Below are 14945 nucleotides of genomic sequence, written 5' to 3'. Positions count from 1 at the left end.
CCTGTTGGACTTTTGGTTGCTTAGTTCTGATTAGAACGTGCACGGGTGCGGTTCGTTGGCGTTCTGAGAGCGGTTCACAAGCGGTTTACTGGCGGACGCGATTTTCGCGCGTTTCCTTGCCGTCCGAAAAAGCGGCTGTTCGCGTGTTTGTGTGTGCGTTAGTGCCGGTGTTAATGTGAATTTTTTAAACAAAATGTGCCATTGGGAAATGTCTCCACAAATAAATGCACAAATATATAAATAAATAAATCTATTGATACAAATGATTAGGAAATAAACGGCAACAAAGGAGCCAACACCCAGCATTTAGGTATTGTACAAAAGTTTCCCTTAAAAAAATAATAAAAAATATAAAGAAAAAAATCTACAAAATAAATAAATCAAATGATAGTGCTATAAAAAGTTTCCATTCTAAAGAAAATAATTCCACTCTCAAATGGAAACTTTTTAAACATAATTTGTTTTACCCAAACTAATTTAAATATGAAAACAAGTTAGAACTATAAATTGTGATTAAACCATGCCAAATAATTTATTGGGACTGAATTTATAAACCCTAAAATTTGCATATTTAAAGTGTTTTTATTTTATCGTTAAGTTATGAAAAACTATTAAAGATTTCCTTCCTTCCACTTCAAAAACTACAACTAATTCAACAACAAAGTGGAATACGAGCACGAATACAACTCGACAAAATAAACATCGAACTTGGGGGACCGGGACCGGCAAAGTGTTTACCCGCGATCTGCTTTCATATAATCAAGTGTAACTAATTGCCAAGCTCAATAGCAACTGAAATTAGCTAAAAATACAAAAATGCTATGCGAGACCGAGAGCAAACGAATCTGAATGGTTAGCGACAGATCGAAATATTATATATTCACGGCCCTCTCTCGCTCTCTTTCTTTTTTTGTAGCTGATAGTGCTAATCGCATCTGATTTTGGATTTTTATAAAATATTTATTTTCATTTGAATTTTGGTTAGCTGTTTATTAATTAAAAAAAATAAAGGCAGCAGCAGCAACAACAACAAGTGTCCCCGAATTAAAATAAAAAATTAATGCTGCTTTCAAATTGGCAGCTGGCAGCGAAAATCTGCGTCAGTTCTGGTCTTTATTGTAGCTTTTTCGTGTTTTTTTAGTGGTTTCTTTTTATTTGCAATTTTTTCAACGGCCGAACGAGTTGATGATCGCCTATGTGTGAATGTCTGATGAAAGAAGTGATACAAAACATATATGAGTTCGTTTGTGTATATATTCTCGCAAACAGCGGTGTTCAAATAAATGTGGTGGCGCTTGTAAAATGCTTAAAAAAATTCCTAAAAAAAATACAATTTTGTTGGTTTTGATCAAAATAAAGTATTAAAAAATAATACGATTTAATTATGTGGACTATTTTATATAATACATAATAATAGTATTATGTTGTGCTATTATTTTGAAAATATCTGTTTATTTTTTTGGTTTCCTTAAGTTGACTTTGGCATTATTAGTATTTTTAGTTGCATATCTCTTAATAATAAAGGATTTAGGTAGGAATTTATTTGTTGTTTTTAAATAGGCTGATTTAGATTAAATACCTTGCTTGATATATTGCTTTCTTAAAAATTCCTAGCAACAACAAGATTAGAAAATGAATATTCCCAGACAATTTATTACTCTAATTAAACTTATTCATTTATCTTGCTTCTTGGTATCAACAATGACCTTTGCCAATGTCCTTCTGTTTATGTTTCATAATTTCGATTTATTTTTAAATCCTAACCACACACTTAACAACACCAACTCATCCAATTCGTTTGCCAAATGCTGTTGTCTTTAAATAAATCAAGTTATAAAAGTGTTGCCGCAGATTTCGTTTTGGCTCACGGCTCCGCATTAATAAATTAACGCCCCCACTCAGCGTTCCTCATTTTTTCCAGCTTTTATTTTATCTTTATGGCAAAGAAGAGTTAAGATTCGTTCTATAAAAAAGTGTCATGCTTTGTATATAAATAAGTAAAAATAAAAACCAAATCAAAGCCACTTGGCATATGTTGCTCACCCGATAACGAAATGAAGAAGCGACCAGGGCGGGTTTATTTTCGGGGTTTTTGGGCATGGGCAGGGCCATTATCAAATGGCGATAGCGCCGATAAAATACTTTATTGAAGCCGGCACTAAGTCCAATGAGACAAATTGTATTTTAAATTTGCTTTTGCCAAACCTATTTTATATTTCCTAATCGAGTATCATCAAATTATAAAATGATTGACAGAAATGCCTGAAAGTCAATGAAATGTCTGACTTATCATAAGTGTGTTTAACTAGGAATGAGTAATTCCGCTGCCTAATATGCACATATATTCAAAATGAGTCATTATCCGGGGCGCTGCAAGATTCTTTGGGAAATTTCTTATCGCCTCGGTTCCTTTTTGCATTCTACGTTTCAAAGACCTTATCTCCGTTCTTGCGAATAAATATAAATTATTATAGTATGTATGATCTATTTGGGGTTTTGGCTAATTTACAGCATTTACAGAACCATCATTTTGCACGGGCCTCTAGTCGGTATACACTAGTCAACAAAACCGAAAATTAAAAATTAAACAGAAACTCTTAAATTCCATTTAATAAGAAAACAGAAAAATAATAATTAATATTTATTGTTTATTATAAAGTTTATTTTTCAAAAAAATTTAATATTTGAATTCTGCTAGTTTATGTTGCCTAGTGTTTTGTTTGTTTTTTTTGCACATTTCCCCTGTGACTTAACTTTGTCAAGTTTAAAAAAATTTGTGAAAATTGCGTTTTTATTTACGTACACAATTGCAGCAGCAACTGTGTTTGTTGTTTTTTCCTTAGGTCACACAGCTTCTTATTTTCACAAGATCTCCGCCACTATATAGTATTACCCGTACATACATACATATGTGAACGAAGCTTATTTATATTTATTTCTCGTTTGAATTTAATTAAATTTGCACATTTGTGTTAAATTTTCAACACATGTGTCTCTGTCCGTCTCTCGTGTTTTCGGTGCGAGTATGGGTGTCTATCTATGAGGGACTTTCTGTGGGTCGGCCGATCTGTCTATATGTCCGCCAGTCTGTGTTTGTGTGCCCCCTATGTGTCAACCTAGACGCCTAATCAAACAACAACAACAAAAGCTATATCAGCCAAATTCCAAACCCTACACTCAGAGAAAGTAGCTACGAAAAGTATCATTATATATTCCCTTATATTTTATATTGCATTTTAAGAGTAGATACATCGATCAGTAATTTTAAAAAAATATATATATCTTATTTTTTATCAGTTCTTAATAATAGACTTTTTTATAAAACCATTTACCACATTATTTTTTCTCAGTGTGAAGAGGGCCGCTTTTGAAAAAAATGTATAATGAACATGTGTAATGATGGGGAACCAGAGTAAAACAAACTGAAAGAAACACAAACAAAATTAAAAACTGTAACGAAAATAAAGGGGATTTATTAAAACATTCTCAAGGGAATTTCTTTGTAAACAGACTATAAAAATAATGAAGAATAAAACCTGTTTCGTTTTAATTAAGTGTAATTATAAGAAACAATATCTCGCTACAAGACTAATGTGAGAAAGTGTTTTTAAATTGTGATAGGAAACGATCGTAAGCTGTTGTAATTGATAAATTACAAAACGCGGTAGATCGTTCACATTTAATAGAGATAAATACTGAAAGTATGAGACATTAATTTGTCAAACTAAATTGCTTTCGATGGTTTAAATGGTTTCATTTTAAACCATTTTCCAATAACGAAAAGCCAAGCAACATAAATTAAATTTATATTGTTCTTTCTCTAAATTTAATTGGTGCCGTATATCATTTGCGGCCTTTGTCTTGTTGGCTTAGATAGAAAAATACATATAAAGGTTTAATGATAATTGGGAAAAATAAGAAATACCTACTTATTTATAAATTGAAACTTTTGAAATCGGCAACACATTTGTTTTGAGTATTTAAATTTAAAATAAATAATCTGTTTCCCTTTTCATGTAGACTGGTGACGTTTTTTTAATTTTTATTGCGTATGATTTTTTTAAAGCTTTTTTCCTTTTAGCTATTTGCAGTTAGGGAACAGTTTGCTTACGTCGGGTGCAACTCGTTGACGTAAATAATTTGCAGCTTGAACTTGGTTGAAATATTGCCTATACACATTTAAATTATTGCAATCAATTTCCGAGCGCAGCAAATTTGTCGAAAGTTCTTACACATAGATTTGTAGGCATTTCCTTTCACACTTGTCCGACTCGAGAATGTCAAATGATCGTGCCCCGTTTTTCAGCATTTTTTCAACAGATTGCAAATTGATTTATTTGCCCAGGCTTTTTGGCCATAATGCAGAGGCCGCAGCCTCGCGATGCCAGAAGCCAAAAATTGATTTTATCCGTCCAACTTGAGCATTTGCACAAATCTTTGGGCTGGGCCGCTCCACTGGTCCTCACCAAATGGGCGCGAAATTTAATTTTATGGCAAATCAAGTTTGTCTTGCACATTGCACAAATTTTTCATTTTGACACAAAAGTATTTCAGCAAAAATAAGAATCCAAAAGGCGAATGGAAAGCGATTTTCTGCAATTCGCAAATTCACAATGTTTGCCATTGTTTATTTGTATTTTTAATTACCTGTTGTTTTGCTTTGGCAGCCGCTTGCCTTTATTTTTTCTTGGTTTTTATTTTCATTTTAATTTTTTTGTTGCCTTTTTGGCCAAAATTATTTTTAGACTTTTGATGTCGGCGACTTTAATGGCCGGCGGTAGCTAATAAAATCGCTTAGCACATGTTTCAAACATTTCTTTTGGATCCATAAATGAGCAATTAAAGCATATACTAATACGATCATCCCAGCAAACGGAATGGAATGCAGCTGCCAATGGTTAAGGGGCTGCTGGAGAGACATTTAATTAAATTGTCCTATCAAGGTCTTTTTGCTCATATATTTGAAATGCCGGGTAGGTTTAGAAAATCCGCTCCCGAAAACGGTAAAAACTGGTATAGCCGGTTCAAATTGGTTTTGGATATGCCAGCCATTCGGTACTTGAGTTTAATGAGAATGGGACTCCAGACACTTGAATACGTCTCTAAAATAATTAATGTAGGGCAAAATTGCAGTCAATAAAAATGGAAAATGTACTTGTTTCACAGCAGTAAAAATAGTAGTGTATACGAATATTTTTTTGGATATGTGGGATATTAGAGATTATAAAATCCACCATATTTTTATTAGCAAAGCCATAAGATTTTCTTCTTAAATTTGCTTCGACGAATGCTTTTGCCAATTTCACTGTATGTTTTAATTGGCATCCTCTCGTCCCGCCTCTTAATTAGCACAACTACATGCCAGACCCTAATTGATGTTTTCCCTATAAGTAGTTTATGCATTCTCTGCCAAATCAAATTAAACACCATCCAGCAAAGCGGGAAGAGTCACGCATCCACCCACCAATTGCAGTTCAGGGAAAGATGGGACGTGCCAGGGCGAGACCGCAGAACTAGGGTCTTGAATCCACAAGAACCGCCCAAACCACAACAGCCACACCCCCTACACACCACACCCCTTATATATACACCGATTCCAAAAACACAGGCACACACACACACGCAACCGAAGGGCGGTTAGCCTAATTCGCATTTAAATGGCCCTCTGTCTGTGGACAAGCAGGTTCGGCTAATGAATCAGCATTCATGGGCCAAGAGCAAAAAGAAAATTTACATCCATATATAATGGCAGCTTCACATTTATTTTATTTATATTTATTTTTTTGGCCAGCAATTTGAGCTTAGAAAACAAAAATTAGCCTTCTATTGAAAAGTTCTGCCCTGCTGCGGTCCAACGTGGCGTATACTCGATGCCGTTGTGGCCGGGCACTTGGAACTTGATTGCAGATGAAGAATGCAAGGACCTGCACTCCATCTAATTGCATTGAAACCAAAACCCCTTTACTTTTCGGTATTCAATTAGGAAAGTTTCCCCTGAGCCCCAAGTTTTGATTCACACTTTTGTTTCCTTCGCGTGGCCTCTCTTAAACGTTAATTTAATTTTCAGCTTGTTATTCGGGCAACAGTTTTCGGGCCACTGACATAAAACCAAGGCCAAACCTACCATAAAATTTAGTAGAGCTTTTAGCTTACTAATCCTTTAATACTCTTTTGGAAGTTTACAACTCCAAATTAGTTTCGTGGAAATGCCGGGAAATTATTAGATAAAATCTTGAAAGAAAATATTATTTAGAAATGAATGTACCATATTAAAATGAATTTTAGTTTCTTTTAGTTGTCATAAATCTTAATAATCTGAAGGGGTATTCCAAGTTTGGAACCCCTAAAACACACATTTTTTTAGTACTTTGTTTTACTCATAAACAGATGTTCATCTTTATGACCATTCCAACAAATATTTTACCAAGAGTAAAATTGGGAATGACCCGGGGATGATAAGAACATAAAACAGCAAGTGTGAAAGACTTTTATGGTGTTGGGAATTAATTGGATTTTGTTCTACATCAAAACAAAATTAAATCGGGAGATTTGAAAACAATAAACGATATGAAATAAGACGGTTAAACATATTCTTCGAATACTCCCGATGAAGTTAATCATATTTATAACCCTACGCCACGAACCAACGTATATTTTGTATACATTAATCTTTAATGCCTTCATCTTCAATGTGATATATATTGTACGCCAAGTTTGTCCAATTATATATAAATGATGACAAACGCACGAATACAATACTTCCCCCCTTCTCAAATGGAGGTGCTCAAGTTGAAATATGAGAGACACGCTGGGCATCAAAATCCCCGAAAGCGGCGGAAAGAAAACTTTTATCACCCCCAACTCGCCGAATCCCTTGAAGTGGCGATGGCAATAAACACAGGCGTAATCATTAATCATGCGCGATCAAAGTCAAAGATACAAAAAACAGATACACATACGTATAAACACACACTGAGAAACCGACTGACACACTAACATTTGCACTCACGCTTATTCAATCAAGTGTACACCTAAAGAAAAAATGGAAAATAAAATTTCACATTTAAAAATAATTTAATTACAAAATTGGCAGCAGTACATTTGAAATTATGAAAGCTTTTTGTTAAATACTTTGATATTTCTAACTTATGAAAATAATACTTAAAATAATATTCGATCAAATTTCTCTGTGTGCAATTGTTTGGGGAACAGTCGTCGTTTTTCTGGATGGATGGCTGGGGGCTACTTTAATCAATTTCAAACAACAAACACAGAACACTTGGAAGCTCATCGTTCACAGAACACAAGGTTCTTTTGGGCGAATAATATTGTAAATAAATGTTTATTAAGGAAAGAAAAAAATAATATAGCTTCAGGCTTTTATGGTAAAATGGGGAATTTTTGTTGGGTTATAAATGCCCGCGGTTGGCAAACAGACGACGTCACATTTGCCAAATTTGAAATATTAACACACATTTTATATTTTTCTAAACATCGGAAAAAACCGCGAGACATTTGTTCTCCTTTAAAACTGCAATAAACGTGCCAATCGAAAAGCACAAATAAAAACAAAAGTAGGGGGAAAAATTTATGAGTTTCCGTTCCTCCCATTTCTGTTGCTACACAAATTCAAAAGATGATAATTATGATAATGGGTTAAGTGCAAAAATTATGATAATTGGTCGACGAGAAAGCTACGCCCTCGCTTTCAGTGCATTCTCCAGAGAACGAAAGCAAAGTATTAGCAAGTGCGAATGATATTGCTCATCCGCCACGTTCGCCGGCTAGCTATAAAAATATGGCAATGCAGATTTTCAAGGAAATGCACATTACACAGCCATATTTATGGCATTTGGCTAAACTGCAGATAATTTATAAAATGTTTACTGAGGCAAATTACATGCAGCGTGCTAAAGACTTGCGGGAGAGGGATTAAAGAAACGTTTGTTTACAAAGTAATGAAAGAATATTTAAAAAATTTAAATTAAAATACGTAACAATTCACAAAAATTATGCAAAATCATTCAAACTTTTAAACACTTTTTCTATTTTTTTTTCTTATTTTTAAAAAAACATGTTTAAATTTTAATTGAATTTTAATTGTTTTTGTTTTGGTTTGTTAATACCACTGAAATAAGTTGGCTAATCAATAAGCGAATCTTTCAAACCTCTAAAGTATCGAGGTGAAAAACCTGCAATTGAATATTTGCGAAAATCATAAACAAACTTGAACCTAATCTTTATATGAATTTAAGCAGCCTGCAAAACGTTTTGTTTATTTATTTCCATTTCGCTTTATTTTTTCACCGCTGCAGCTCAGTTAAACTGAAGCACCCCTCTCGGCGATGGCAGAGCGTAAACAAACCCCCCTTTATAAAAAAGAGGAAAACAAAAAGCGAACACACGAACCGGCGAGCAAAGCCAAACAAAACAATTCAAAAAGAACTGAACCCATCCAATCCGAAACCCAGCAGAATGCGGCTGAACAACAATGGATCTCCGTATATTTATTTATGAGTAGTTTCAGCGAGTGCCCCCGCCACTTTGTGTTTGCTTTTTGTTCTGGGCAGGGGTCAAACGCGTGGTCGCCTTTACAAATGCGAAATTCCACAAGTGTCCACAATAAAAACGAGACTGAGAGGTGAAAATGACAATGAATTTTAGTTGGACTTGAGGCTTATCAGTGTCGCTATTATATGTTCCATCTAAGGTCTTTGAGCAAGGCCAAATTAAATAGGAATTTCTAAGGAATTTAAAAATAAGTCTCTTTGGAAAATATTACAAAAAATTGAAATATATTTTTTAAATACATATTGGATTACAATTATTATTTACTCTCATATTATTTTTTTGATGAAAACTATAACAACAATTTTATTTTCTTTAAAACTATATCTCCTTTCAGCTGGAAAATAAATCATTAGTTTCCATAAACACGATTAAAAGCGCAATAATAATAAATAATATCCAACTTTTGTTTACAATTATTCTGTGCTTGCACTTTTATATTTGTAAGCGATTTCTTCTGAAAGAAAACAGATATTACACGGTATTACAGATATTCTTTGAAGCGTAAGTCCAGTAAGGATATTCAATTTCTTCAATTTATTTTCATTAACTTCAGTAGTCGATTCTTTGAATCCGAAGTTTATTTATGTTCGCTCCAGTTCAAATTAAAGTGATACAATTTAACTTGGCCAAAAGATGCAACCGTAAACGCAGAAGCAAAAACGTTGAGCAATTCTGAGTAGCAGAAACTTTTGCCAACTTGAATGAACAACGGTGGCTCCAAAGTGTAGTTACTTTGGTAGCTTGACAAAGGCAGATGGAACTTTTACTCAATGGGAAAAGGGGGCGTGAAGGGAGGACAGTGTCGCATGTCGCATGCCTTAAGGATATGCGAGAGCTTCAACCGAGTCGGCTTGACATACTGACATTTATGGCACAGTGCTCACAGGATTCGAAAATATATTTACCCAAAAAATATTAGTGCCAATACAATGCCAAAAGTTTCCCTGGCTAACCATTTGTTTACATTTTTTTAATTTTTCTATATTAAATCAATCATTTAATTAGTATTTTTCATATATATTTTTTTAAAATTTCTTTTTTTTATTTATATTATTTTCTTTAAAGTGTAATATTATCTTCTCCGTGCTAAGAAAAAGTTACTTTTGTTGCGTTCTCAAGTGTTGGTTGAGAACTTTTCTAATTGCTGCATAGACACTTTCAAGCGAAGCTCGCAAGAGCAAAACATATTTACATACAGATCCACATTCATTTTCTTTGAACAAACAACTGCCAAGAAAAGCGACATGGAAATACGTTTGGAAAATGCTGGGTCTGGAAAACAACATTGAACAACATCAAACAAAATGAACAATAAGTTCCAAGCTGTCACTTGTAGCTACTGCTTGTATCTTAATTTCCTTTTGGGTTTAGGTTTAAAAGGGTCTTTGAATCTTAAAAAAAAATTTAATGGTCGTAAAACATATGTTTAAAACTTTGAATATTTTTCCAAAATTAATTTTTACTCATTATTGCTATCATAATTAGGTACATTAAAAAAAAATATTATAAATAATAAATATTTTAATTTCATTACCTCTTTTAGTAAAAGTCTTATTAAACATTACATTCATAAAATGTAATTATTAATCGGAAGGAAAGCTCTCGAACTAAACCATTACTCTCGTTTTCCGTTCCGTTTCGCTTCAGTTAATTTTCTCCATTTCCGCAAGGAAGGAAGCAAGTCGGCAACAAGTGTTGGATCCCCAGGAGCAGAAATCAGTGGGACTTTGGGACGTGGTGGGGCAATCAGGACGCGCAGCTGGCGGCTGTAAGGAGTGCCACCCACCCGAATCCCGTGCAACCGCCAACCGATTTTCGCCATGGTAAATCACAATGCGGAGTCTGCGAAAACGGAAAACGGCACAAATGCAACGAATCTGATTGTTAAAGCCGGCGGAAATGCAACAATCCAACCCAAGACGATGACGTCATCGGCGGCTAGGATGACGGAGGCCCTTTCGGCATCTTTGGCCGATTTGAGCGAGCAGGAAAATGGAACCACGGGTGAGTGTGAAAATTCCAGTTAATCCTTGAATGGGAAAAGCATCTTCAAAATCAAATTAGTCTTCACAAAGGAAGCATTCTGTGTATACTGTGGGGCTTTCTACACAAGAAATGCCGCAGGATAAATATTTTGGCTTTTAAAGGAAATTACATTAATTGTTGTAACTAAAATGTTTTAATTAATGGATTAATTCGATAAAGTGATTGATTAAATAGGTATTCATTCTAATCATTTTTAAACAAGGTTTTTTGAATTCTTACAAAATAAATATCTTATAAAATCATTGCCTATATTTTGGCATTACCTATTTTCCCTATTTAAACTTAAAGTTGATGGTGTCACTTACCGATTGTCGACTGTGTTTTAATTTTTGACTAGGGTGTTGGTCTATTAAATGAGCCTCGGGCTCGGTTGCCATTCATCTTTTTGGCCAGCTCAGGGCCATATTCGCTGGTTGCCTTGGTTTGGTCTTTAAATTGAATTGCCCAACCCCGATTCACCATTCGCCATTCAGCACTCGCCACCCATTTTATCCCCTGGCTGGCTGATGTAACTCCGTGCGCTACTTAATTTGGGCTTGTCACGATAACATCAGGCTATCCCCTCATTTCCACTTCCAATTTCCACCGACGGCTGCTTTCTTTCGCGTTTGTTGTTTTAATTAAATTTACCCCACTCCGGGCTGAGTTCATAATGATAACCATAATAATGATGTCAAAACAGTTGCTTTAACTATTAATTTTTGATTAGCTCGAGTCCGTCGAGTGGCTTAAGTTGAAAAGTCAAAAGTCAAACATTTTGCTTAGAATGTGTATTTCTAGTTTATGGTCTGTGGTGGTGACTGTGAAATAATTCTAGCCTTATAATGGAATTGAAAGCATACTTTTCAAATTGTATGCAAGCGACGAAAATCAGCGAAATTGCTATTACGAATTTATGTTCAACTTTCTCTTGCCATGCTCCACTTTCTTTCTTCCTATGGCAATAAGATTCGCACTTATTGCATATTTTCTTGTCATTGAAATACTTTTCATTAACTAGAATTCCACATCCCACTTTCGGCGACCAGAAGCAGCAGTATTCCTTAATGGGATCTGTTATTTTAGTGTTAAAAGTTATTCACTGAATGGTATGGTATAATAATAACCACTCTTACATTTTATATCGAAATAACATGGTACGCATTCCGGGTACACACTTTCGTTTAGACATTTGTCCCTTATAACGGATTCCTGATCATCTTGATGACAACGGTATCCATCGCCAGCATTGTAATTTATTCCCGAGCAGTCTCCACAACCGAATGTGTCATCAGGTGCTAACATATTCAAAGAAAAAATACAACAAATAATCTATAAATTCTTAAATGGTATGTACTTACTTCCATTTTTAAAAAGTGGATGCTTAAGAGCCTGCAAAGTTACCATGTGGAGTAAGAAGAAAACTAAAAGCAGCATTAAAAATCGTAGTACATAAGCCAATTTTCAGAGAATGTGGTTGTATTATTTTGACAGCTACATGAGTCAATTTAAGCTTGGGTAACTTGTATTTATTTATTGAAAAATGCAGGAATGAATATTTCGAAGGTCATTTTGAACTTGAAAATATGATATTTCAATTTCAGTATGACCTTAAAAGTCTTCATTAAAGCAGAAGAAGTAGGGCAAGAACTAAGGCTGCGATATGTTTTGAATTTATATCTATAGCGTTATTGGCATCCACATCATCATCATCTTCCTGTGGCGAATTGCAAAGTTCCAGACACTTATTGCAGGCTGTGTTATATTCATAATTGGACTTTATTCCAAGAAGTACTGAACAACCTAATTCCGGTGACCAGAAGCAGCAGTATTCATTTATATCTCCTAAAATTGGGGATTACAATAAATACCTAGGATGTATTTCCCACTGGAGACTTACGAATTAGCTCATATTCATTCGGAATACATTTCGGGTACTCATTTTCAGTTGATCCGAATTTGCCAGCAACTGCTGAATCATCTTCATAATGGCATTGATAGCCTGTTCTATTTCCGTGGTTATTTGCCAAAATCAAACAGGTTTCACAACCTGAAATAATAACTTTGGAATATCATAATATAGAGATGATTAAAAAGGATAAAATGGTTACTTTTATTTCCAGGATTACTTCCCTTTACCGCAACTGAAAATAAAAGCAGCATAAGCATTCTTACTGAAATTTCGAAAATAGATTTCATAAATTTTGAGAGATATAACTTTGTGTACCTAGGTCCCAAAGGTGGTTTTCAAATTTTATTTTCCTAAGAAAAAGTACGCAAGTTTAGTTGTTAGTATTACATAGCATTACAATGATCAAGTTAATGGATATTCCAAGACAATTAATACCATTCCATTGGGTTCATAAACGTATCCAGAGTACAAACAAGGCCAGTGCATTTAGGAATCCATACGTCGAAACCCTTTTATTTCCGTCTGTTTCCGAATTTAAATGGCGCTTCGTTTCGGAGCAAAACTTCCCGCAGGTTTTGCAGAAGTTATGCCTTTTTTCGTATAACTGCCTTCCGATAAGAGCCGAACATCCCAGCATTGGCGACCAAAAGCAGCAATACTTTCTTATATCGCCTACAGTTGAATGACGATTGGAACTGCAAACCAATATTATATTTTTGATCGTATGCAGACTCACGAGTCACAATGAACTCATTTGGCAGGCATTTCGGATGCTCATTTTTTATTTTCTTATAATTCTCTTCAACTGCAAGATCGTCCTCGAAATGGCAAGAGTAACCAACATTGGTTCGAATGTTCCGTATAAATGAGCAGTTCGCGCACATGGGAAAATTGACTACCGCATTTGCTTTGTACCAAAATGTAATATTCAGAATTATGATATAAAATATTTTATAAATTTACCCGTCTTATAAGGCTTCAATGCCTTCGGTATAGTCCCATCGACACCCAAAGTAATGTACAGTAGAATTACTACAATAAATTTCATTTGATAATTTTTTGAGAAACGGAACAGATAGTTTAATTTAAAGCTATTGTCGCTGCCTACTAGATTCTTTCTTGAGGAAGTTTGGTTGAAAATGGCCAGGTAAATTATCATTGAAATCGAAAAGATGGTTTCTAGCCCTTTTCTGGGTGAGTTTTTAGGGTCAGATTTATTTTTCTTGAAAAAACTAAGGAACTATTTTTTACATTTTCTGAATTACTAAGAAGTAGGTCTAACATCACATTGAAATTAAACTAAGTTATAGGAAAATTTCAATAAGATGCTAGAGCTACTCATAGTAATTCTTATTATCATATCCACAAATTAATGAAAGCCAGTGCTATTAAATAACTATATTCCAAAATCTTATTAGTTCCTTCCGGTATATCGTCATATTTTAGTCCGGCGCAAACAGGTATGCAAATATCGCAGTAGTCTCTGCTTCTATCATAGAGTTTCCTACCGATGAGTGCAGAGCACCCCAATTCCGGGGACCAAAAGCAACAATAATAAAGAACTTGTCCTTTTATTATTAATTAAATAAATTAAAATTAAAAAATCATACAAATATTTAATCTGTTATTGTTTATTGAAAACTCACGATTTATAAGGAAATTTTTGGGTACACATGCCGGGTATTTATTTGCTGTTTCTTCGAACATATGTTCAACTGCTTTCTCATCCTTAAAATGGCAAGAAAAACCAGTATTGTTTTGCACATTTTTAATTTTTTTACAATTTCCACAAACTGGAAAATCTTTATGAGCGCTAGCTGTGCCCAAAAAATTTATAATCTAAATCGGAATATACAATATTTTATGAATTTACCTAGAGTATAATTAATTATTATGCTTAAATTATCTATTGGATTTAAAGAAATTGAACTATTGACTAAAGAAATGAATAGAAACACTAAAAGAAATTTAACTTCAAACATTTTTGCAAGACTGAACGAATCATTTTTAAAATGTTGCTCTCTGCCTACTTGAAAAACATAAACTTTATATTAAATATTAATTTTTTCCAGAATCAATAAAATCAATATAGATAGTAATGCGTTTACGTATATTTTGCAATTTCCCGAGTTTGTAAGGGAAAATAAAATACTGAAATATCCTTTTTTGATATCCACGGTCCGGAAAAAAACATTGAAATTAAATATCCATTTTCCGGGATGTTTTTATGTGTTAAAAATGAATCCACCGGTTAGCTCTGAACATCCCCTTTCCAAAAGCAGCAATAATTATCTTTTTGACCTATTATTGGATTTTAGAGTTACTAGCGAATATTCCATTTGTGATTGTACTCACGATTTACCAAAAATTTTCTCTGGTACGCATTCTGTAATTTTTTTTATTTTACTCCATACCTATATTTCACTGATCTACGTAA

The 14945-nt window shown here is 34.1% G+C and overlaps 2 protein-coding genes across 18 annotated transcripts in view; one reads left to right on the top strand and one right to left on the bottom strand.

Moving 5' to 3' along the window:
- The first annotated feature begins 40 nt into the window (after positions 1-40).
- The window catches only part of Ac76E (adenylate cyclase type 2 Ac76E), a 44504-nt gene continuing 29599 nt past the window's right edge, over positions 41-14945 (top strand). For both annotated transcript variants that reach the window (XM_070215699.1, XM_017146679.3), the window contains exons 1-2: positions 41-310; positions 10219-10575. In XM_070215699.1, coding sequence (XP_070071800.1) covers positions 10392-10575 — 184 coding nt within the window. In that variant the 5' untranslated portion in view covers positions 41-310; positions 10219-10391. The remainder of the gene's footprint in view (positions 311-10218; positions 10576-14945) is intronic.
- Positions 11211-14878, bottom strand: LOC108060805 (uncharacterized). Of its 16 annotated transcripts, none has more exons than XM_044395768.2 (7): positions 13472-13632; positions 13245-13415; positions 12708-13180; positions 12497-12646; positions 11958-12441; positions 11733-11894; positions 11211-11670 (listed from the first exon to the last, which is right to left on the bottom strand). In XM_044395768.2, exons 5-7 carry the CDS (start codon positions 12031-12033, stop codon positions 11399-11401), a joined length of 510 nt encoding a protein of 169 aa, XP_044251703.1. In that variant the 5' UTR covers positions 12034-12441; positions 12497-12646; positions 12708-13180; positions 13245-13415; positions 13472-13632; the 3' UTR covers positions 11211-11398. The 16 variants fall into 16 exon arrangements, 6 of the variants coding, with proteins under 6 accessions (XP_044251703.1, XP_070071802.1, XP_044251705.2 ...); XR_011418762.1 differs by lacking the exon at positions 11211-11670 and adding an exon at positions 14382-14396 and having other exon boundaries at positions 11755-11894; positions 13472-13740; XR_011418767.1 differs by lacking the exon at positions 11211-11670 and having other exon boundaries at positions 11755-11894; positions 12497-12658; positions 12708-12770; positions 12824-13180.

Source organism: Drosophila takahashii, chromosome 3L, assembly GCF_030179915.1.
Source record: "Drosophila takahashii strain IR98-3 E-12201 chromosome 3L, DtakHiC1v2, whole genome shotgun sequence".
Classification (NCBI taxonomy): Eukaryota; Metazoa; Arthropoda; class Insecta; order Diptera; family Drosophilidae; genus Drosophila; species Drosophila takahashii.
This window is presented reverse-complemented; position numbering and strand designations above follow the sequence as displayed.